General features: G+C 40.7%; 1 protein-coding gene across 1 annotated transcript in view; it reads left to right on the forward strand.

The window, feature by feature from the left end:
* Positions 1–26,673, forward strand: part of LOC122791493 — a 147,400-nt gene that overhangs the window by 81,312 nt on the left and 39,415 nt on the right. Inside the window, exon 3 of the mRNA XM_044059236.1 lies at positions 16,081–16,252. Within this exon, the coding sequence (XP_043915171.1) occupies positions 16,081–16,252 (172 nt within the window). The remainder of the gene's footprint in view (positions 1–16,080; positions 16,253–26,673) is intronic.

Below are 26,673 nucleotides of genomic sequence, written 5' to 3' on the forward strand. Positions count from 1 at the left end.
TAGTTTGTTAGAGGATCGAAGCGGTCTAGGATTGTTATAGGGGGTGATAATATTTTTATGTGCAGGAGTATTGTCCGGATTATAGAGGATTTTATAGGCCATAATCAGTTGGTTATACTGTATTAGGCTAGGTAGTTCAAGCCGACCAAGCTGATTTAGATTGATGCAATGATGTGTTCTAAAAGGCAGCCCAGTGGCAAACCTGGCAATGTGGTTGTAGCAAATTGAGAGTTTGTTAAGGACAGTCTTGTTCATATTCGAGAGTAGAGGGGATGCATACAGAAGGGTTGAAAGAAGGTGTGAGCGAGCTATGGCAATTTTAGCTGGAGGGGTTAGGAAGGCTTTTATTCTGTAAAGTGACCCTAGTTTTTTATTGATGGTTTTGATAGTTTGGTTAACATGTAGGTCACATTTGAGATTATTGTCTATGATAACACCTAATAGTTTAGTAGATGGGTCAGGGGAGATTATTGTGCCATCATTTGATTTTATGGTAAAGGTGAAAGCGGTAGACCTATGTGTTGTTGAAAATAACAGCATTTTAGTTTTTTTAGGATCAGACAATGTTCAGAAAGCCAGTTTTCTATTGTATTAAAGGTGGTCTGGGTAGCTGACCATAACTCTACTGGAGATGTGGCTGAGCAAATCAGAGTACAGTCATCAGCATATTGGATACAGCTGACTTTTGGGATGACAGTATGAAGGTCATTAATGAAGATGGAGAACAGCAAGGGCCCTAGTATAGAGCCTTGTGGTACTCTGAGGGTGTTAGGTAGAAGGTTAGAGAGTTTGTTCTGCCAGAGGCCAGCCTGCTGTTGACCATTCAGGTAGGATTGAAACCATTGGAGGGCTCCAGTATCTAGACAGAATGTTTGCAGGGTGTGGATTACAAGTTGGTGATCAACCATATCGTATGCCTTGGAAAGATCCAAAAAGAGGGCTGAGGATATATAATTATTGTTGCGATTATGGTTTATGGTGTTAGTAAAGGCTAGGAGGCCTGAAGTAGTGCTGTGATGAGGACGGAAGCCATGCTGAGTGTCTGCCATAAGGCGATTTTGGATTAGGTGGTGCATGAATTGTCTATGAATACATTTTTCCATAATCTTTGCAAGTGGAGAGAGTATAGCTATTGGCCTATAATTGGAGAATTCAGTAGAGCTGCCTCCTTTGTGAAGTGGGATTACATAGGATATTTTCCAGATGGTGGGAATTTTAGCTTCTACTATGGTTCGATTGATTAGTTTTGAGATGGGGTAAGCAATAGCATCAGCTGATTTTTGTAGGTACTCGGCAGGGAGTTGATCAGCAGAAAGTGTAGTGGGTTTTAGTTTTTCGATCAAGGTACGGATAAGTGAAGTGGCGACTGGTTGGAAGCTGAACGCAAGTAGGTTTCTAGGGGTGCTACTTTCAGGACCAGGGGAGCTAGGAGGTAATTGGCTAGCTAGGGCTTGAATTGTCTCAGTAAAGAATTGGTTAAAACTATCAGAAACATCTTCAGGGGTTTTATCAATAGTAGCAGCAGGGATTGGGGTTGAAGTTTGTCCAGGATGTAGTATATATGACATGCCACCTGACAGGGTATGGCATTACTGGGTTCAGAGAGCTCAGTCCCCAGATTGGCTGTGTGGTGGCATCCCACACATGTGCTGTACGTTCCTGGACAAGGGTGATGGCTGACTGCATACATGTGGCAGCTGTGACATTGCCACATGACTCACATAAACCACACCTGGACCATAGAGGTGATTCACAGGTTACCTTTGCACATGCTACCCTTGTAGTGTGATTGCCATGGTGAGTACCAACACATAGGGCCAATGGGGAACAACATACTGAAGGTGTGTATGTGTGGGTGTACTGCTACTGTTTCATAGCATTGGCATATATGACTGCACACATGGGTAAATGCCAGGTAAGACATGTGCAATGTGTCACAGGCAACGTACATGCGTACAGGACAGACAGTGACGTTCTGTCATGTGTAAACTTGACATACGTATCGTACGCTATGCAGATGTCACTAGGAGTCTACAGAAGCACTGTAACTCTGCATTGCAGGTGTAAGCAGTGTTCCAGGGAACCCCAAGCAAACATGCATGCAAACAAAGCTGCAGTAAGCAGGGCTGGAAGTAGTGCATTGTACAACAAAGAAGGGGTAACAATAACAGTAAGTAACAATGCAAATATGTAGGCACTATCCACATGTACCCAGGAATATACAGCGCAGATGCCCATGGTAGAACTGATATTATGTCATAGTTAATTGTGATTTGGATTACATTGGTACTGCACACATATCAACATGCGCAAACATCCACATTGCATAGTCGTTGTGGGCAACCTGACACCATTACTGTACATGTCCACCATTGCATATCACTACTTGCGTTAGCTTCCCCCCTGTGCTACCCATGTATGTGGCTATCTGTTGACATCCTTACCACCGGCATGCAATTATGTGCAGCTGTTACACTTTGGTACGTACTATGGGTGCAGATGACAATTCAGGACATTCATATGGTTACTGCATCAGGCATGCTGGGATATACACACAGTCATAGCAGCACACTGTACTGTTACCAACATGATACTACTAATACACTTCTATGTAGTCACCCTGTGCATCAGCAAAGTGTTTACCTGTTCCCACAATGATGTTGGAGATTGCAGGAGGTGGCACAGTGTCATCATATGCACAGGGTGTGAGTTAGGTATGCCTGAGTCAGCCACTGATACCACCAATTGACATGTGTGTGTATGTGTGTTGGTGAGGGGCAGCAGTACAGGGTGGGGCAGTGTTGGTGCAGTGTGTGCGTGTATGTGGTCACCCTAGGTGTTAACATTTCGCATGTGTGTATGCATGCACACAGTTCCACCTCATGGCTGCCATATACAGGGGTTTGTGGACAGCCACAGACTGCACCTGGCAGGTCATACAGATCAGTGTCTGTGGGCACGGACATGGTACCTGTGCCTGACAGGGGTGCTATGGACCGTATCCAGTACTAAGCCAGACTGGGTACTGTCATGAGAAGCGGGAGTGTGTTGACTGGACACAGGTCCCTGTTGGAACTGTCCAGAGCCAGGTGCACGTGGTCTCCTGGGGCGTTCCGATGACAGCACAGACCCAGCATTGCTGGGGCTGCTGCTGGCACTATCGGGGCGTGTGCGGGCCTGTTGTTGTCCGCGCCGACTGCCAGCTGCTGCTGTTGCTGGCATACGGCCATGTCGACGCCGCAAACGCCCACCATTGCCCTGGCTCATGGATATTTGGTTGTGGAACTGCTGTAATATGTCCCCACAATGTCTGTCTATGACATCGGTGAAATTACAGATAGCATCCGCGATGTCACGCATACTGTCAGTCATGGCTGTGCGACATGCTCTCAGCTCCCTCAGACCCTGTCTGGTGTACCTTTCCATACGCGACTGTGCCTGCATGACAGCCCGAAACATAGCTGAGGTTGACAGACCTCTTTGGGCACGTCTGCCAGAGGCAGTACGCCCACAGATGCTCCCACGAGAACCCATGGGCAACTGTCTGTGTGATACCATCGCAGGACCCTGCCCATGGCTGCTGTGTGGGGACGTGTGTGCCACAGGTACCACATTACCCTGGTCAATGCCCACTGTATCCTGTCCATCACCTAGGGACAATGGTGACAAAGGATGTACTGGCAGGATGACTGTGCGCAATGATGGGGCTGACAGCTGTGTACTGTCAATTGGCTGACCAATGGCGGACCCTGACACACCTTCCTGTACCATTACACAAATATCATCATTATCAGTACCTGTGGCACCATATTCAGGTTCCCTGTTGCAGGACACCAGAGCAGCACCAGAACCTGTGGGAGGAAGACAGGAAACACAGTTTACAGTCTCCACACATTGTTACCAGTGATGCACTTATGCACACATGCACACATGCACACATGGACACATGCACACATGGACACAGGCACACATGCACACATGGACACAGGCACACATGCAGACATGCACATGTGGACACATGCACACAGGCACACATGCACACAGGCACACATGCACACATGCACACATGCAGACATGCACATGTGGACACATGCACACGTGGACACATGCACACATGCACACGTGAACACATGCACACATGGACACATGCACACATGCACACATGCACACGTGGTCACATGCACACATGGACACATGCACACATGCACACATGCACACGTGGTCACGTGTACACATGCACACATGCACACGTGGACACATGCACACATGCACACATGCACACATGGACACAGGCACACATGCACACATGCACACGTGGACACAGGCACACCTGCACACATGCACACATGCACACATGCACACATGGGCACAGGCACAGCTGCACACATGCACACATGCACACCCCGCAGTATACACACAGAGCACTACTGAGTTACACTAGTGTTACTAGCACTATCAGGACTATTATAGGTATTGTTAAACACACTCACCAGCATGGATGGCCTGCCTTGCTGTAACCCCGGAGGGACCTGCTGAAATGATGAGATTAATGTCAGTGGGCACAACTGTGCCATTGATACTGCATATGATAAAGTGCAGTAGTACACCAGTTGCCTTTCACACGTCAGCTGCTGATATTGCCAGTATCACACATGCACAATTACATACTATGATGACAGATACATACCACGGACACACCTTACACATGCATAAACTAACAGTGTACAGAACAGTCAAGTATACATATGGCATATTACCTGCATGCTCCATGTCGTGCTGCTGTGTGGATCCAGCCTCCGTCATGATGCAGGTGTACTGCTGTTGCTGTTCCGGGGCTGGAGCCACAACACTTAGGAGTAGCCCCTCCAGTCTGGTGAGGGGGGGATGTGTGGCCACCCCACCTCCTGTGGCAACCTGTTGCCTGTGGATATCTGACACACGCTGACAGACACTTCTGATTAAATCACTGCAGTGATGTCGTACCTGCTCATATGTCCTATTATGAGTGCCAATATCATTTACCCTACGGACAAGGTCTTGCCACAGTGCAGCCCTCTCCTGCTGATTCTGACTGGTGCGGGAAAACAGGATGTCATACTCTCACACCAGGCTCTGGTGTATCTCCTCATCTTCCGCTGCAGAGTAGGCGGGATTACGCTGATGCACCATCTCCCTGGAAGAGAACACAAACAGGATATCAGCAGACTATGTCAGCAATATATGGCACACATACTATACATGATACTCATGTGTAGTGATATACTACTACTCCCATATGTTGCATGAGTATGTGTCGTGGTGGATACACAAGTACATGGCCAGATATCAGTGCTCAGCCAACACCTGTGCAACAATACCTGCCACATTCCACACAACATAGTAGCATGCCCCATCGGTCAGCACACACTGACAGGTCCAATGCACAACCTCACTCTGGGGGTTCATCCCAAGGTACTGTATGTGGGATGCCATCCACTAGTGTGATGTGGACACAAGTTACTCGGCCTGGATATACATATCCCACCACCACCACCAGCACAGTAGACTACTTTGATATGTATGTGATTAGACAGTTATTCACTTGTTAGGACTGAGATGGTATCCATGCAGCACACTGGGCCAGTGGAAGCCACAACCCACACTGCTGACCCCTTTGCAAATGCTTACCACGGACATGCCACAGATTGCATGGAACTTGCACACACATTTCTAACCCAGACCCTATGCACAAAGGTTAGGCATCCTGTCCGGTGGACCCCAGACAGAGGCAGATTGTATAACAATAGCAGGAGGCTACTGCAGGACAGAGCAGATTCACATTAAGGGAAGGCATCTGTGGTCAGCACTGGTACTATGCTATGGTCTCTCATAACAATGGCCACGGCCTACTCTGGGAGGGAAATGGCCACAAACACTATGGATAATCACAAGACCTTCTTCAGTTATGTTACACATATGGACCAAATGCCTCAGATATGCTCTGTGTTAATACACACCTACTTAACATTCACCAAACACACAGATATTGGCAACATTCTTGCAGACAGGTTCGGTGCACGTATCCCCCCTCCTTCTCCCCCACCAGTTGAAATACTTATCACAGCTGTATGTAACCTCCCTATCATCTCACATGTCCAGGTGAGGGCCGCCCTCAGCAAAGCAGAACACACAGCATCACTGTGACCTCATGGTATCCCTGGATGTGTGCTACCTGCACTCCAAGAGGACATACAACCGCATATAAGACTGATAATTTATCTTGGCCGTACTACAGGATATGTACCTGGACACTGGCATACAGCAACAGTGGTCCCACACCACTAAGGAGGCACCTTGACTGACCCTGGGAACTACCACATCATAGGCATAACCAGCCTGGTCTGCTAAGTTATGGAATTATTCAGTATGGGATGCATATGCAGTGATATCGGGTACCTGCAGACACTTGTTCCCAGCCAGTTTGCCTTTGTGATGGGCTGATCCTGCCTTTTGAACCTGGCTGACCTTTCAAAGCAGTCACTACAGCCATTGCTGAGGGCAACGCACAGACAACTGCTGCCAGGATCATGGCCTAACACTGATTGACATGTAATGTATAGTCATCCCCTTTTGGTGGAACTACGTACACACAACATATCACATGGACATACGTATAGATACAGACCTATGACACATTTGGAGGGTTCACAGTATGCACACTATTAACCTGCTACTTTGCATTACCTGTGTTTGTCGCAGCTGGTTGCATTACCACTGCTTCTGCTTCCTGCTGCTACTGTCACTGCTGACAGCTTAGAGTTACAGTGTGCAGCGTGTTATTATTATTTTTTTTTCTCTCTGTCTCGGTTTGTCTCTCTCCCTCTGTCTACTTCCAGACAGTGCAATGAATGTTAGTACAGGATGCTTTTGTAGCTATCTGCATAGGTCCATGTGATGGCCTCTGCACCAATTGTAAGCCAGCATTTGCTAATTGCATACAGCCAGTTGTGTACTGATTGCAGTTCTCACTGTGATTTCAGGACAGTGCTATAAAAGGGTATGTGAGATAGGCGTTGCCCTTTCAGATTGTAAGGGCGGGGACCATGCTGGTATGATGTGGACACTGTTCTGTGAGTGTAAAGGTTAGTATCTCTCTCATGATTCAGGCTGTGTTGTAGATTCACATTTCTCCATTCCTTTCTCCTGTTCCCTGTAGTAAGTGTGTATGTACAATGACACCTACAACTATATATAGATATATATTTATATATATATAAATGTACATATACATACATTTATATATGTACATTAACTGACATTATTACCTACAAGCTACCAACTAGCATGGCTGTTACTGTTCACACACTACTATTATGGGAATCCAGTAGTTTTGACAGTAATTCTAAATGACATGCTTTGGGTACTACACATCCTATATTCCCTTTACATTCATCCCTACTATTACATGTTATATTTATTTTAGCACAATGTTCTTGTATAAGAGTCATGGCTAGTGGTAGGTCATACAGACTACTGTTTCCAAGGTCCTGGGTTCGGGACTGACAGTGGGATTTTATTTTGCTTTTGAACTGACTACAGGACCTGTCAATCAAAGTGAGTAAGGCACTTTTAAGCAGTTGTAACCGGGTTAGCGCTGGTTTGTGCGGAGCTCACGCATGCGCACTGGCGTTCAGCTCCGCGCACACATGCGCACACCCGCTTACAACCGCTTAACAGTGCTTACTCTGGCGCACACCTGCGCTATTTTCTTTGAAAGAAATGAAAATGGGGAGACAGGAAAGTGGTGAAAAAGGGGTCACAAAGAGGGTAAGACAGTAGGGAAACAAGCTTGGGATTTGCAGGAGGGATGTAGGTAAGGCCCATAGCTGCCCATTTCTTCATCAGCAACAGCTGTGCATATGTATGTAATTTGGTGTGACATTTGAAACCTTCCACCCCTGAGAGAGGTGTCAGGACAACAATACTTGTTGTATAGCCAATTGTAATTGATAGTTTCCATGTCCAGCAGACATGTGTGCGGAATGGGCATCTATGTATGGGGCGTAATTCTTTTGTGGGTACAGAGTGCCCTTTTTTTTTTTTTTTCAGGTGAGAGTGGTATGTCAGGTGAAGGAAGTCGGTACAGCTGGGGAGGTAGGTTGGGTAGGTAAACAGACAAGACAAACAAGACGCATACAGGGGCGGTGTATGACACGTGTAGGGGGGTTACACAATTGACGGGGATGGAGGTTTGGATATCCAGAGCCCATGAGCCCACAGATGGCAACAGTGGAACTGATATCCCCACCCATAGGCAGTTGCCACTGTTCCTTCACTGCCCAGGACGGGGCTGTGCTGGGGGCTGTGTAGGCCAGGCAACAGGCATGCCTGTAAGTTGTGCCACCTGTGCCTCAAGCTGGCATAGGGGCTCGAGAACAGAGTCCCGAATCTCCCTTCGCACCACAGTCCGGATGCTACAGAGGGTGAGTGGTGGTTCTCCTCTGGCCACACTTGCAGAGGGGGGGGCGAGCCCCATCCCGTGCAGCGCTTCCACCCGCAGGTGGCACAGGGCCACCGGAGGAGGGTCCAGACTGGGCACTAGTGCCAGGTGCACTCGCCAGCTGAGGTGGGAGAGGTGGGTCCGCTGGAACCCGCCTTCCCTGTCGTCCTATGTTTTGCATTATGTCATGACAGTTTGGGTTAGTGACATATAATACCATTCACAATTAGTTGTAACAGCATGCATTAGTATTCCTATTAACCAAACACCCTGATATTCACACCATTGAACAGCGAGCATAACACATGCATAATTTGAACAGCAATACACAGTCCAACAACATGCAGGGTTGATTGATGGCAACAGGCCATCAGGTTTGGATGTATGAACAGGGCAGATGCATCAATGGACATGCAAATATATATGACCCAACAGGACAAATGTCCAGGGGTGTTAATTGTGATTGCATATTCCATTTTCACGTGGAATGGGTTATATGTGGTTATAGTTTATTATTTTATTTTTTATTTTACATTTGTTAACCGGGCTAGTCTATCTGGATATATTTCCATTTTCAGTAGAGGCCCGGGGAGAAAAGCTCCACATGTAGACTGGACGGATAACAACAAAACAACAAATACATAATAACAGATTAACAAACAGATTTAAAAAAGTGGTAGGTATTTTACTCAAGACAAGAATAACTAATTATATTTAAAGGTATAAAGCATATGTTAACATAATTTCATCATTGGAATCAATTAGAGAAAGTCAATTAGAGAAAGCAAGAGACCAAGGAAAAGAGAGAATATTATGCAAAACAAAGTACAGAATAGAAGAGATATGTATTGCCAGAAAGAGAGAGACAAATAGCCATGAGGAGGAGAAAGAGCCAAGAAAATTTCAATCAGGTTTAGAGCAGGAACATATCCAGTGGTTATTAAGGTGGACTTTTAGTTTTTGTTTAAACAGAGCAGTAGATGCAATTGAAGTAAGTTCGGGAGGAAGTTTATTCCAGTGTTTCCCAATGGCATTTGAGAAAAGGGAATCACCAGCAAGGTTATTAGATTTGGTTAAGGTAACTAGCAGTTTGCTAGAAGAGCGGAGAGAGTTCAGGTTTGAGTAGGGGCTTAAGAGGTTAGAAAGAGCAGGTGTATTAAGAGGTTGGTAAAAGGCTCTTTGGACAAACATAAGTTGGGATAGAAGCAACATGTTTGTCAGTTCAAGCCAGTTAAGTTGTTGCAGATTCTGACAATGGTGGGTTCTAAATTGTTTTCCAGTAACAAATCTAGCTATGTTATTGTAGGAGGTAGATAGTTTAGAGAGATTGTTTTTCTTAAGATTAGTGTAGATAGGTGAGGCATAGAGAAGTGTGGAAATAAGATGTGAGTGGGCAAGATTCACTTTTGCTGGGAAGGTTAAAAAAGTTTTGATTCTATATAGCGAGCCAAGTTTCCTGTTTACAGATTTAATGGTATTATTGATATGAAGATCGAAGGAAAGATTGTTATCAATCGTGACACCTAGCAATTTGGTAGTAGAGTCAGGTGATATAATGGTTCCATTATTTGACACAATGGAGAAGTCAAGTGTAGGGGATCTGGTAGTAGGTTTAAAGAGAAGTAGTTTGGTCTTTTTTGCGTTTAGGAGTAGACAGCGTTTTAGGAACCAAGTTTCGACTTTAGAAAATACAGCTTGAGTGTTAGTTTGAAATTCAGAAATGGATTTAGCAGAGCAAATAAGTGTGGAGTCATCAGCATATTGAATGCAGGTAGCCTGAGGAATGGCTAATTGTAAGTCATTTATAAAGAGGGAGAAAAGAAGTGGTCCAAGAATAGAGCCTTGGGGGACTCCAAGAGAGATTGGTAGAAGAGATGAGAGTTTGTTATCCCAGAGGACAGCTTGTTTCCTGTTAGTGAGATATGAGCTGAACCAGTGGATAGCCTCAGGTCCTAAGGAAAGAGATTCGAGAATTTTTAGTAGGAGAGAGTGGTTAACCATGTCAAAGGCTTTGGACAGGTCAATGAAGAGAGCAGAAGACAGGACATTATTGTTGCGATTATTGTTAATAATATCTGTAAAGGAGAGCAGAGCAGTAGTTGTGCTATGATAGGGCCTAAAGCCATGTTGACAGTTTGTCAGTATTTTATTTTGTAGAAGGTGATTCATTAACTGATGGTGGACACATTTTTCCATTATTTTAGCGAGAGGGGACAATAGTGCTATGGGTCTATAGTTAGAATGTTCAAAGGAGTTTCCTCCTTTATGTAATGGTATGATGTAAGAGATTTTCCATACATCAGGGATGGTTTCTTCGTTTATGGTCCTATTAATGAGAATTGATATGGGATAAGCTATTTCAGAGGCTGCAGGAATTCAGAAGGAAGCTGGTCAGCTGAGGGGGTGCAAGGTTTAAGTTTGAGAATGCATCTCTGTATAAAGGTAGTGGAGATGGGTTGAAGCCTAAAGGTTGGTAGTTTGGAGGATGTATGGTCATGAATGCTGGTATTGTCACTGGATAGATGGGAGGCCAAGGAATTAATAGTATTGATGAAGAATGAGTTGAAAGTGTTGGCAGTATCAAGGGGAGGCATTTTATCAGACCCAGAAGGGGGGGGTGGTAGTCTGTCCAGGGTGAAGAAGTCTATTTAGGGTTGACCAGAATTTTTGAGGATTATTGTGATTCACTTGCTGAAGATTGCTATAATAGTTCTGTTTGTCAGAGAGGATTGATTTTTTGGTATTATATAGGGTGGGGTGAAGAAAATAATATTAACACCTTCAAATACCAATACATATGCTGTACATTTCTAATAGCTGCACATATATACACACTACTGTTCTAACTACAGTTTCCTATATGATAACTATTTCAACTTGGTGATAGGACTGTTACTGCAACATCAATATACATTTTATTGTTCTTCATACACATTCATATCTAGCTTTGTTCAGCTACATCATCCTGCTACATTTGCTTTATATAGCTATAGACAGGTGTGGATGTTTGGTATATCAGACAATCATACTATCTGCATATTGCAGACTGAGAGCAACATATCCAGATTTTGGGATACACATTCCAGATGCAGCAACACTTTGAACAGATTTCGCTGTTTGGTTTTGATTCTCAGATGCATTTCATTCTGTACTGACTGCAGTATACTTTATTCAGGGGTTATTACTACTGTATTGCTGGATTCATGACACTTTCTCACACTCTCTCACTTGTTTTCATTTTACTATTCAGGATGGTACTTACTTCTAGGCTTTATTGACATGTTTTACCTGTAGTTATTACAATCCTTTCCAGCAGTCTCACTTCTGTCATGTTTCAGTATTTCAACAGGGATATATTTCACACATGTGATTTCATCATCTTCTGCAGCTATACTTTTCAGCCTGCTGCAGGTTGTGTACTATTTTCTTATGGGTGGGGCATTTTTATTTCAGGATTTATGTCAGACATTTTCATTTTTCTGTTTGGCTTACAGGCTGCAACACACTTTTGTAATCAAGCAATACTTGCAAACACTTTTACACTGTTACTTGCACATTTTATTACTTAGTGACTACACTGCACTCTTTTGCTGACTGTCATACTTTTATATTTCTTTACAGTTACTGGTAGTGGATTACTGACCTGCCTGGTGGCGCAACCGCACCAGCCTATCACCATAGGCTCTGCGGTTCACAGAACGGACACCTGCAGCTGTAATATAAATGAAGTAATATTGGAATACACATCTCCATAATATCAGCTAGTTTAATTTCTTACATACATAATTAAATGTAACTTACTCAGTAGTGGGGCGTTGGGCATTTGCCGGGCCTCCTGGATCCATAGGTTCAATTGGTCCTGCTTGCATCTCTTCAGGTCCGCATGGTGGTGACGGACCTGCTCACCAGTCCTTGGAATCCCTGTGGCACTGATGAGTTCATGAGCCAACCCACCCATAGGCAGTTGCCACTGTTCCTTCACTGCCCAGGACGGGGCTGTGCTGGGGGCTGTGAAGGCCAGGCAACAGGCATGCCTGTAAGATGTGCCACCTGTGCCTCAAGCTGGCATAGGGGCTCGAGAGCAGAGTCCCGAATCTCCCTTCGCACCACAGTCCGGATGCTACAGAGGGTGAGTGGTGGTTCTCCTCCGGCCACACTTGCAGAGGGGGGGGCGAGCCTCATCCCGTGCAGCGCTTCCACCCGCAGGTGGCACAGGGCCACCGGAGGAGGGTCCAGACTGGGCACTAGTGCCAGGTGCACTCGCCAGCTGAGGTGGGAGAGGTGGGTCCGCTGGAACCCGCCTTCCCTGTCGTCCCATGTTTTGCATTATGTCATGACAGTTTGGGTTAGTGACATATAATACCATTCACAATTATTTGTAACAGCATGCATTAGTATTCCCATTAACCAAACACCCTGATATTCACACCATCGAACAGCGAGCATAACACATGCATAATTTGAACAGCAATACACAGTCCAACAACATGCAGGGTTGATTGATGGCAACAGGCCATCAGGTTTGGATGTATGAACAGGGCAGATGCATCAACGGACATGCAAATATATATGACCCAACAGGACAAATGTCCAGGGGTGTTAATTGTGATTGCACATTCCATTTTCACGTGGAATGGGTTATATGTGGTTATAGGGTGGGGTGAAGAAAATAATATTAACACCTTTGAATACCAATACATATGCTGTACATTTCTAATAGCTGCACATATATACACACTACTGTTCTAACTACAGTTTCCTATATGCTAACTATTTCAACTTGGTGATAGGACTGTTACTGCAACATCAATATACATTTTATTGTTCTTCATACGCATTCATATCTAGCTTTGTTCAGCTACATCATCCTGCTACATTTGCTTTATATAGCTATAGACAGGTGTGGATGTTTGGTATATCAGACAATCATACTATCTGCATATTGCAGACTGAGAGCAACATATCCAGATTTTGGGATACACATTCCAGATGCAGCAACACTTTGAACAGATTTCGCTGTTTGGTTTTGATTCTCAGATGCATTTCATTCTGTACTGACTGCAGTATACTTTATTCAGGGGTTATTACTACTGTATTGCTGGATTCATGACACTTTCTCACACTCTCTCACTTGTTTTCATTTTACTATTCAGGATAGTACTTACTTCTAGGCTTTATTGACATGTTTTACCTGTAGTTATTACAATCCTTTCCAGCAGTCTCACTTCTGTCATGTTTCAGTATTTCAACAGGGTTATATTTCACACATGTGATTTCATCATCTTCTGCAGCTATACTTTTCAGCCTGCTGCAGGTTGTGTACTATTTTCTTACAGGTGGGGCATTTTTATTTCAGGATTTATGTCAGACATTTTCATTTTTCTGTTTGGCTTACAGGCTGCAACACACTTTTGTAATCAAGCAATACTTGCAAACACTTTTACACTGTTACTTGCACATTTTATTACTTAGTGACTACACTGCACTCTTTTGCTGACTGCCATACTTTTATATTTCTTTACAGTTACTGGTAGTGGATTACTGACCTGCCTGGTGGCGCAACCGCACCAGCCTATCACCATAGGCTCTGCGGTTCACAGAATGGACACCTGCAGCTGTAATATAAATGAAGTAATATTGGAATACACATCTCCATAATATCAGCTAGTTTAATTTCTTACATACATAATTAAATGTAACTTACTCAGTAGTGGGGCGTTGGGCATTTGCCGGGCCTCCTGGATCCATAGGTTCAATTGGTCCTGCTTGCATCTCTTCAGGTCCGCATGGTGGTGACGGACCTGCTCACCAGTCCTTGGAATCCCTGTGGCACTGATGAGTTCATGAGCCAACCGGTCCCACGCCTCAGCCCTATATGCTCCCCACAGGACCTGGCCCTGCATGAGTTGGGCCTCATGATTGTGGACTAGGAGCCAGACCATGTACCTGGACTCCTCAACGCCCCACCTCTGTGCTCGAAAGCAACTACCCTCACCTACTCCTGTCATTCTGGCTGCAAGTCAGTTCTACAATCGTTTATGCTGTGTATTCCCGCCTATGGGGCTTATATAGTCCGTTTTTCCCGCACATATCTGTGATTGGCCATTTTGAAATTATATCAACTTCACTAAACCTGCATTGTCATGCTCCAGTTTGTATTCATTTCTATATATTTGCTATTATTGCATTTATAGGTACTGCTGTCATGGCTTAGTGGTTCAGTACCTTGACTATGGTGTATAGTATCCTGGGTTCGAACCTGACCAGTACTTTTTATTTTTTATGACTGTCAAGACAAGCTGAGGGGTGTGTCTGTGTAAAGGCAGTTTTGATACGGCTTGCTCAATGTTGCCCGTCGGTTAGCTTGTTTGCGCGGTCCGCAGCTCCGCGCAAACGGGGTGCGCTGGTTTAAGCCTCATTTGGCTATCAGCACGCATATTATGCTCAGCTCAGCTAGGGGCACATAGTTTCAGCGTGTAAAACCACTGCTCACCTACAGGTACTCATTTTGCACCTGTTAAACCACTGCTCAGCTACGGGTACTCATTTTGCACCAGTTAAACCACTGCTCACCTATGGGCAGATGCACTCACCCTGTTAAACTGTAGCTCAGCTATGGGCACATCTGGCATTTTTTATTGTTTTGTTACCTCACATTTCTTCAATATAAATGGGCTATTTCATTACATTTTACATAAAATGTGATTTTATGTGTACATATTTGTCAGGGACTTGTTTCATGCTTATTTTGCTAAAAATAAAAATTGGTGTTGTGGGGGCTCGAACCATGAATGCCTGCTCTTCAGCCAACATCTGTACCGCTACGCTATTGCTTCTTGGCTTACTTTTCATATTTAGTTCTTATATGCTTTCCCACTGACTGCTAACTGTAGCTGCACTACGGGCATGCCCGCGCAAACGAGTGCACTCACGGTTAAACATCTTTACAATTTAAAAAAAATTATGAGATGTTCATTTGTACATTTTATGTTCATAGTTTGTGGGGGCATGTGTTGTGTTGTGTTTATTCACATTTCCATGGACTCTGTCATGGGTGTTTACTTTGGGCACTTTTACTCTTCTGGGGGCGTGACCGCTTACAGGGCTCGGCCTACGGACATGCCCCCTACTGTCTTACATGGACCGTGTTAGCCTTAGGTGTGATTCAGCATGCTCTCATGAATATGCAGAGCATGCTGACATCACTCCGTTTAACTGCAGCCTCCGTGTATGAGTTATAACTCTTACACGGAGGCTTCGTGAATCCTGCCCAAAGCCATTTTCCCTGATTTTTAGCGGGGACTAATAGAAATGTCAAATCCATTTAGAACTGGTCAGTGTAAATGCAGTGCCTCTAAACAATTAAAAACTATGTCTGAGTCTTTGGTCTGTTAATTGCATATTGGTTTGTTGACAAGGCATATAAGTTTCTATATTTTCTTGTGTGTACCATTTACAGATATCATTAAATCATTCCAGATCAGCATTCATTAGGTAAAGATTTTTTGATAGCGGTGTTGGATTTTGCAAGAGAAAAAATTCCTTAGATATTGTATTTATAAATAAAATAAATAAATTGTATACTTTTTGTTCTGTTTCAGTATCTAGCAGTGGATCTGGAATCATTGTTGGCATTACAGTAACACTTACCATGGGACTCATTCTTCTGACGTTGTTTGCTTTGCTTCTCTGGTTACACCACAGTGGCAAACATAAATGGGTGAGAGAAAAAGACAAAGATAAAGAAGAAGAAGGCTCTTACAATGATATCAGGTGAGGTTTTTGCTGAGAGATTAGTGCTAGGCTAACTGTCCTTGTATGCCATTTTAAACCTAGCCAATTATCACACAAGAGAATCAAAGCATGCACCTTGTGTTTGTAAGGTAAACAACTTAACCATTATATGCCAACCTCCCACTAGCGCAAGGTCTTTCTGTAGTTTCAAGTAAAATCAATTATTTTTGTTTACTTAATTGAAGTGTTTGGCAGTTTAAACTTTGCAACATTATTTAAATGCTGAATGCATTCTGTAGGTAAAAATAGACATTATGTTTATTTTTGCAATTCAGATTAGCAAAAATGTACATCATCATGGCTCTGAAAGGCAGAATGTAAAAGAAGAGGTCCATTAAAGGTTTGCTTTATAATATTCAAAAATTAACTGGAAAAACTGTTAAGAGAAGTGCATTTCAGTGCAAAAATGCTTAAAGACCATTAAAAGAATTCTTTTCGTCTTGAGCTGTAAGTACTGCCAGATCACCAGCATAGAGTAAGCCTTTGACAACTGAAATGCACGTATATGTAATTTGTGAACATAGAAGTTTATTAATGCTGTTCATAGTTTAATTACAATTGGTTTCCTTTGTACTATCACAGACAGAAAATTATAAGTATGTTTTTTCATAGGTAGTTTTGAAATGCCTTGGCATGTTTTACTTTAAGTTGAGAGGTGAAATATGGATGTCTGGGCTAGATTTGCAGCAACTGGGAGATAGCACAATCACCTATTATTATGAATCTAGGTTTGTAATGAAGACATAACTGAAAACATTATGGTCACTCAACATGAGGATCTATTGTGAAGTGATTACTCCAAAGAAAGAGTTATAAATGCTCAGAACAACCTACCTTGGACTGCAGAGACACATGGGTGAGTTATACATGCAAGGCACAGCACAGTAAAAACAAATATGGGGGCATGCAAAACAGCACAGTAAAAACAAATATGAGGGTATGCAAAAGACAGTAGAAACATGAGGTTACTGAACATTCTGTAAGATTCCTTTAAAAGGGTAAGTATAACAAAATAAACACTTATTTGCCATGACTGTAAATGAAACAAATAAAAAAGCAAGAATCTGCTCAGACACTGAATGAAGAAAACTATGGGCCTGATTCCAAAAGAGTTGCTCTCAGTGCAAGTCTGCCTTTATTCTACTTTGGAGTAAGGCCTATTTATAAACAGGCTTACATGATGGATCAGATTCCAAAAGACGTGATCTCAGCGTAATTGACTTACTTCAGTGTAAGGCTTATCTATAAACAGGCTTGCACAGGGGGCCAGATTCCAAAGTACCTGCTCTTAGTGTAAGTGGTCACTTACAATGAGAGCAGGTCTTTTGGAAATGGGGCCTCTGTCTTAATATATGAATTGCTTTTATCTTGAAAATTAACCGACACTTCTTCAGACTTCCAATCAAAATTGACAAAGCTCTGTTTAAATTAATTCCATGCTCACCACGTGTCCAGTGAAAAAGAAATAGAAAATCACATGTTTTTGAACCAGTAAAATACATTCATTTGTGTATAAAAACCTAAAAAAAAAAAATCTTAAAATACATAAGAAAATAATTAAAGCCATTCAGAGCTATACAAATAGATATCTTTAATAAATTGTCCTTACTAAAAAAAAACAGAAAAAATAATGTTTAATCTTATGCTGCCTTTTCTTATGTACACTTAAAATTACTGTGGTCTGTTGAAACTGTTGCATTCAGGTCAGTTAGCCATCTATTTTATATCTTCACTATGGATGCAGCCTTCTATCCTCAGAATTAACTCTATTTTTCAGAGGTAAAATATGTTTCCAAAATGCTCCTCATACTAATTTCTCTAGTTATGGATTTAAGACACTAGTAAAATAAGGACCTTCTTTTTGAGCATTAAAACTGGAAAACAGTTGGAAAAATCAATGTATTTTTATAAGCATAACCAAAAAAGTAATAGCTAACAATAGCTACCTTGTTTTTTACAGTATGCATCTCGCTTACATTATATTTAATTTCAGGAAAGGTCAAATGACTTGAAGTAGGAGGTTTAGAGCACATCAGTTGACTTCTCAGGAAGATATTTGGGTGAATTGTAAAAAAAAAAAAAAAAAAAAAAAGTATCTACATATTATTCTTTCAAAGGTGTTGGAGCAGCGCAAGCAGATGTTATTGTCAAAGTCAAAGTAAACATTACTGTCATTTAGAACCACACACATGTAGCCTAAAGGAAATTTTGTGCATCACCTCAATTCTTGAGATTACAAAGGAACGTAAAACAACGCATTCAAGTAGAGAAATAAACATAACTAACAAATGCAATACTACTCCCAATACAAGCAATAAATAGCAAAGATATTTACCAACACATACATGAAAGGAATATCCTCCCCTGAGTTAAATTAACTACCCTATTTAAAGTAAAACAAAACACACTACAGATTGAAAATTATTTGTCTAATATTGCACACTTGAGTGAGTTAAATAATACTGACTATGGACATAATAAATAAATAAATATAATAAATAAATATTGCACTTACTTGGAATATATGTAAGTATATATTGCACAAATAAATAAAAATTGATTTGTGTGTCCAGACCCCTGGGACTAGTGCCCGACTTCAGAAGTCTAATCATTGTAGGGTAGAGACTGTTACCGAATCATTTAGTCCTGCAGTAGATGCTGCAATATCTCCTGCCTGATGCCAGATGCTTAAGCAGTCCATGCGCAGGGTGCATGTTGTCCTGTATTATTTTGGTGGTCTTTTGGATACTTCTTGCAGAATAAAGATGTATCGATGGAACTTGTTACCTTCTCTGCAACCCTTACCACTCTTTCTAGCACCTTCCTTTCTGTAACTGTGCAGCCTCCAAACCACACTGTGAAGTTGTTATCGGTGACAAATTTTAACCTTACAGTACAGTCATGCTGAGTCCCAAAACCAGAGAAGTTGACATCTTTTCTGGTAGTAATATTGATAGACATACAGGATGCATATTAACATTCAGCATAGTTACTTCAGCTGTAAAAGAACTTGTCATTAACAATGCATGGATATTGAAGGAACAAGCTATGCTTAGAAATATTTAGATGACAGTCTTATTTGTATTCACACCTATAACCTTAATTTAAAGGACATTTTTGAAACAAATGTTATCTCGGAAGATATATTTGCTTCTGAGAAAAGAAAGAGAAAGGGACTCACGCATGTAATAGGAATCAACATTGTATTGTCATTTCCAATTCCCTGCTTATTAACAATGATAAAAGTTATGGGTGTTAAAAGCATTTCAACTTCTCCTGTCAGGAAATAGTTTACATGGATATATGCTAGACATTCTCTCAGATTCTTTGGACACTTCATAAGTAGACTTTCTAACCAGAGATACAAACATCTAGAAAAGGAAGTGAAACAATGTTTTGTTTCATCATCTGTCAGTTTGTCTTGGTTTTAAAAGATTTCTTTTTTTATGTGATAGATTAGGTGGAACAGACATTTGTGATGGAGACCTTGAGTATCAGCAGATATTAATGAATACAGAAGGCAAACTTGGTTGAATGTTAAAGGTCTGCCATGTCTTTATGACCACATTAATTTTAAAAGCATACTTAAAAGGCAACATAAACATTAGCTTAGATTTTTTTATTCATAATTTATTAAAGACATGTTTCATATTGTTTTGAATGATTTTTAATTATTTTCATATGCATTTAATGCTTTTGAGGCTTAATACACAAACAGATATATTTTAATGCTTCAGAACCATGTGTATTTTACTTTTTCAGTGGACAAGCAATGAATGTGGAGTCAGTTTAAACAGAACTTTATCAATTTTGCTTAGGAGTCTGAAGAAGTTGTAATCAATTTCCAGGAGAAAAGCATGTAAACATATTAAAACAAAGAGTTTTCTCCACTCAGTGTCTGATTCCTTTTTTATTTTTACCTTTGTCTTTAGAAGAATTACAAGTTGTAATAACCTCTATTTTACTGACACCATTCATAAGTTTTGCACATCATTTATGTTGTATACAGAGTGTCGTATGCTCCAAAAATAGGAAAAAAATAAAGCATGTTAAGCGCATCTCTGACACCAGAAAGGTGTTTAACAATTTTTGGTAAACACTGCTAAGAGTGGATCTCACACTGGCAACACCGGATAATACCAGTTGGCAAAGAACAGACTTTAAAAGCTGTTAGATACTCTGCTCTGCCATATTTGTAAACACAATGTGTGGCAGAACAGACATTTAAACAGCTGTAAAAGCTGTTAGATACTCTGCTCTGCCATATTTATAAACTTAATGTGCGGCAGAATGAAGTATCTAACATATTTAAAAGTGGTTCATTATTTTCTGCCTCCTGACTGCCTGACAGTGCTAATGTCTTTTACCAGCCTTCAAAGGCTTTTAAGCTGGTAAAATACTTCACAGTCCTATTCCTTTTTTGGTATCATATAGATCAGATAAAAATTCATGTACTACAAAAATATGATTGGGGCTTACCAGTCATTATCCCTATTATTTGTTTCAATGTGAATGCCAAGATTCACCTCTTAAGCTTCACTCATAACGTGACTTTCTTGGCATACATGTCTCAAGCACATAAGTTTGTTATGATTGGATACCTCATCATAATCCTCTGTGTAGGTACTAAACTTAGAAAAGCGCTTTAAAAAGGACAACATTCATCTGTCAGTTAACACAGAGGATTATGGCTATGAGCTGTTAATATCTGTTGCCTGTAGTTCAGGGTTTGATTCCATCAGCTACCATTTGCTCTCTGTTTGACTAACTGTTCTCAGGAATTTGAGCTAGGATCCTCAGTGGTCTCCTGGTCCACATGCCTAGTAACTACCTAGAAACATTTAATACAACTACAGATAACCCTGTTATAAACAAGAAGGAGTTGCTTCACCATGGAATCTAAAGTCAAACCAAAACTGTTGATGAATATGTGTTCAAGTAAAACATAATGCTAGAATCAAAGCTATTATAATTTAACTAAATCTGTTTTAAAAAAAAGGTTTTATGCAAACATCTGTGGAGATTTATTACAGAATCACAATGAATGCTTTAACTGTACCCAAACATTATGGCTTCATAAGTAGATGTCATCATTGTTATCATCATCAAACCCTTTTTGTCCCCACTTTTTCTACATGGGGTCAGGGTGTCATGTTAACTGTCATTATCTCTCTCAATTCAATGACACACTTTTGCCTTCTCTGACACTCATGCCTGACTGTCGAGTCTACTTCAAAACAATGAAAGACCACATTACCAGAGATGACATCACTCAGATGACATCACCAAAACCTGAGTTTCACAAATGACCAGAATGCTGAAGGATTTGACAGAGTAAGCAACCAGGTGGCCAACAAGGAGAAATTTGCCTTTTCCCCCACTGCAGTAAATCCCGGAGTAGGTATATTTAGTTAGGGGGGGGTGTGGGGAGCATAGACCCCCACCTTGGTAGGTTTGAAGTAGTGTTTTGTATTTCATTGTTAGATGGTGGCCAGCCAGATATTTATCCTGTGAAATCCTTTGGCATTCTGGTCATTTGTGAAGGTCAGGTTTTGGCGATGTTGTCTTGGTGATGTCATCTTCGGTAATGTGGTCTTTCATTGTTTTTAGTAGACACCTGCCTGTCACAGATCTTCTCACACAATCAGGACAGCCCGCAGGATTTTATGCAGGTGAGTGCAAACCCAGAGCCCCCCCTCCCTCCCACACACACAGCCATTCCAGTGTCCCAATACTTGGCTATTTCTCTCCAGTTGCCATAAACACTGTTCAAAACTCTCAGTGTGCATACTGTTTTATGCTTTACTTCTACAATGATTACAGATATTTGGATTTAATCTGCAACTTTTATTTCAAATTTTATAGCACAAACACTAACAGACATTTGCTAAACAAAATATTAGTCTAACAATGAAAACAGACTTAGCATTAAAACTTCTCTACCTTTGAAACTCAGATTCCCTAAAGCAGCATTGAAACCCACATTCAAAGAAAATGCATCTGGCCAGTGGCAGGTTAAGTTTACCTTTGGGCTGTTTTGAAATCATAGGCCCCTTGACACATTTTTAGGACTATGCAAAAGGTCTTTGATTCACTTTCCTGATTGTATTAATTATAATATATAATAACTGAATTATAACCCTTGTATAATACAACACTACTTGCTGGAGTGTGTTTTAAATGTATAGTTCTGAACATTTTTCCAGTAAGCAATGAACAAAACATATGAACCAATAATGACAAACTGCCCAATTCAGAACATTTCAACTATAAAAGGCCACTTAAACTTCTGTCATTACAATCCATCAGTGTCAGTCAGTATGCACAATCTCTGCAGAAGTAAAAGTCATCTGAATAATTCCACACTAAAGAGATCTGAAACTAATGAAGAGGTTGTTGCTAGAAAACAACTTTATATTTCAGTGTTTCATCTGCAAATTCAATGCCTGCTGCCCTTAAAGAATAAATTGCCTATGTTACATTAAAAAAATGGTAAGCTGGTATATTGCAATAGGGAATGGGTGGCAACCTGAAAAACAGTTTCATAGTTACTAGGCATCTCATTCAAAGGAGGACATGCTCAGGACTGCAGCACCCCGCCCTCTTGCAATACAAATCTACATGCTGTGGGAATAGAACCTACAGCCCTCTACATTAAAATGCAAGTATGCTACCTGGTGTGCTGCTAACACTGATTTAAAATTCTATACCACAATAGTGATACAATTTGCTAAACAGAACAGTTGCACATTTTAAGCAGACTTAAGATGAGCAGCAGTAAACTTCTTTTCCCTTGACATTAACAATTCCTTGAAAATGCAATTGAAAATAAACCCCACCTGCTAACTCTAAATAGGGCATTTTACTTTCTCTCAAACATACACAGACCTCAACCTTTTAGTGCAAAAAATACGGACAAAGCTTAAAATAAATAGGGACAGATTATAAATATTGCTCTCATGAACTTAAAAAATTTTCTAGAATAATAGGATTTGTGTTAGTATGCATTTTTTTAAAGGATATGACATCTAAAACTCAAATGTATGCTATTATTTAGCAACTCCAATACTTTTTAGGAGGAATATGGGGCAAACATCTGGACATTCTGCAAAAACCTTGACAGCTGAGGGGTATGCTACCTCCCTCATACACACACACACACACACACACACACACACACACACACACACACACACACACACACACACACACACACACACACACACACACACACACACACACACACACACACACACACACACACCATATATCCAGTGGTGGCTGGTGACTTCAAATCAAAGGGGGGCTGCAGGAGACAGCTAAATGGGTGGGGCCAACAGGAAGGGGTGTGACCACCTAGAAAGGAGTGGGGCTATGCTCAAAACCACATAAACTGGGACTTTAATTAAATATGTTGTTCTGGGTGCCAAACCATCATTATGAGAGTCCAGTCAAGACCAAATGAATTGGAAAAGAAATAAAATTCGATGCCTTGGCTATATGGCAGCTTACTTAATATCTATCAAAAAGGTTGTGAGGTATGAAAAAATAAATTACTTTTTAAATACATCACTGAAATGCCAGTCAAAATCAAGTATAAAAAAAAACAAGCAGCACTCAACTCAAACCACTTATCCTTGCACTGCAGTTCTAATTATGATTTATATTCAGCTTTATAAAAGTGCCAAGTAACATGCTGAAAGTAGCAATCTCTGTGATACTCCCAGTTGTAAAAAATGTTTCTTATCCAAAAAAGACCTGCTGCCTGACAACAACTATCTACTTGTTTCATGGGGGAAACATGGTAAAAAAAAAATGAACAGCAAACAAGAAACAAGCTCAAGATAAATTGCTCAAAGGATTACTGCATAGGTTATGGACCACACATGATAGATTGGCATTCTGTTTAGTTTATGGGTAAAGCCTGCAAAGATGACTGCAAGCCTCCAACAAATATAATGATCTTCTGAAAATACTGAAATCCTGTCTTTATTACAAATACTATCATATGCAGTTCAATACCTAAGGCTTATATGTTATCTAGTTATATAAATATTCTCTGCATGGCAACAACAAAAATGCTTTCAATGTTGATAATTCTTTAACAGTATGCTTATTAAAGCTTATTTGCATCTTACAATCTCAGACAAGCTTACTTGATGGTCATTAAAGCATTGCTACTTAAATACAGAGCAACAATCACTGCAACAACATGCATTTTCTGAATAATAAGCATAAATCAACAGTATAAAAATATAAAAGAAAACCAGAACATTCTGCAAAATCAAGGCCAGATGAAAAGCCATGACTGTACTTGTGTCTACCCTGTATGGGGGGAATACTCTGTCTGCACACTTACACTGCATAACTGCTCATTGCCTTGCTTGGACACATCCAAAGTCACTACATGGGGGAGTGGGGTACAACAAGTATGTCACAATTTGAAATGTCTCTGACTGACAGTGATGGCGCTGACACATTTATCATAGTCCCAACCTCAGAGCAAGAAATCTGGACAAAGCCATAAATAAAAGTGGGACAAAGGCCCAAAAATAAGGGCACTTTTTAAATATTACTCTTTCAAACTTATAAAGTTAATAAAATAGTAGGTCTTGCATTAGTGTGAATTTTCTGAAGGGTATGAAATCTGAAACTCAAATGTCTGTCATTATTTTCTAACTTCAGTCTTTAATGATTTGCTACTAATTTGCCAGAAAACCACACACACACACACACACACACACACACACACACACACACACACACACACACACACACACACACACACACACACACATGGTAGCAGATTTCCAGAAATTAATTCTAGAACAGATGATGGAACTAATCAGCATGTACACATTAATTAGGCTAACACGGGGGAGGATCCACTCCACAAATAATGCTACTGTGTTGCTACAAAATTTACTATACAGTTTAACACCACAGAACAGATAAAGTATCATGCATTTATATACAAAAATAAAAAGACTATTTAAAATTCATATATTAGGATGTACACAAATAAAAGAACTGATCAAAACTTTTTTATAAAATCAACTCTGTGCACAAAATCGAATACAGATTAATGACACAACATCCAAAAAATAATATTTATCTCTTTAGTTATATTTGGTAGGTCATTAACAACTCATAGCCTTAATCTCTTGCATGAACTACCAGAACACAACCTATGTTTTTTTTATCTCCCTGGACATAAATATCTCATTACAGGGGTGAACCAGGAACATTTTACATTTAGCATGGCCAATTTAAAGGACAACCATGGTGATTCTGTAGACTCTATAGAATCATTGAGCTTGACCTGTCTCTGAATCAGAAAGCGCACCAGCCAGTGGTTGGCTGCTCATGCTAGGGCTTACTACTACTGGTGGTAACCCTTTCTGAATCCCAAGGAGAGTCTATGTATCCACGTTTCTCACAATCGCATACACAGAGTGTTCAGCTGTGAACAAAGACTGCATGAGCAGCTGAACCTTAAGTAAAATAACCTCTATGTTCAACCCTTTGATTTATGCTATGCTGATACAGACATACTTTGAATTAAAATCAATATATTTAAAAAATTAACTTCAATATAAAAAATAAGAGATCATTTTCTTACAGAAAATAGGAAAAGGGAAGCTCAGGAGGAATACATTTCATTGAAAACACTAGTGTTTTACTGAATAAAATGGATAGAAAATTGAATTTCAAGCAACTGTTTTCAACAGTTTGTTGTAACCTTTCTTGTACTTCATTTCAATGCAATTTGTTTCAAGTACACACAATGGTTTACATAAGTGAGTTAGGCAATTTATTAATAGCATGCCAAAATATGCGGGTCCATAACAGATTAGCAGCTTGTCAAAATCTCAGTAATATTACCCTTGTTACTTTTTTCATAAATTGCAGACCACTAGATGCTTTACTGCTTCTCAGCATTACATTCCTGCTGTAGTTGTTTAAGTAAAATGTCCATTAACCATTTAAAGCGATTTTAGTAAAACTGTATGATAAGGAATACTGCATGATTTGGAGAAATGTTAGATATTCAGAAGTGGAACAGTCTCAGCAATGCACAAACAAACACACATGCATGCACATAAATATGCACAAGCACATAACATAGTCACTTTAAGTAATTCAGTGATAAATTAGGCAAATCAAACCATTTTAACAAATCTGGCTTTGTCACAAATATACATCATGCACAGAATATGGTTAACTGATCTTGAATGCCTTGGCAAACCAGCATGAACATTAAACTGACATGAATTACTGAAAAAAAACAGTAATTATCTTCATAGGACATCCCATATTATATGTGCATGGAAACTGAGAAAGCAGATTATCAGAAAACATAGCAAACAAGGAAACACATGCTTTTATAATTTAAAGCT

Source organism: Protopterus annectens, chromosome 17.part0 (genome assembly GCF_019279795.1).
Source record: "Protopterus annectens isolate FY-2018-M chromosome 17.part0, PAN1.0, whole genome shotgun sequence".
NCBI lineage: Eukaryota > Metazoa > Chordata > Ceratodontiformes > Protopteridae > Protopterus > Protopterus annectens.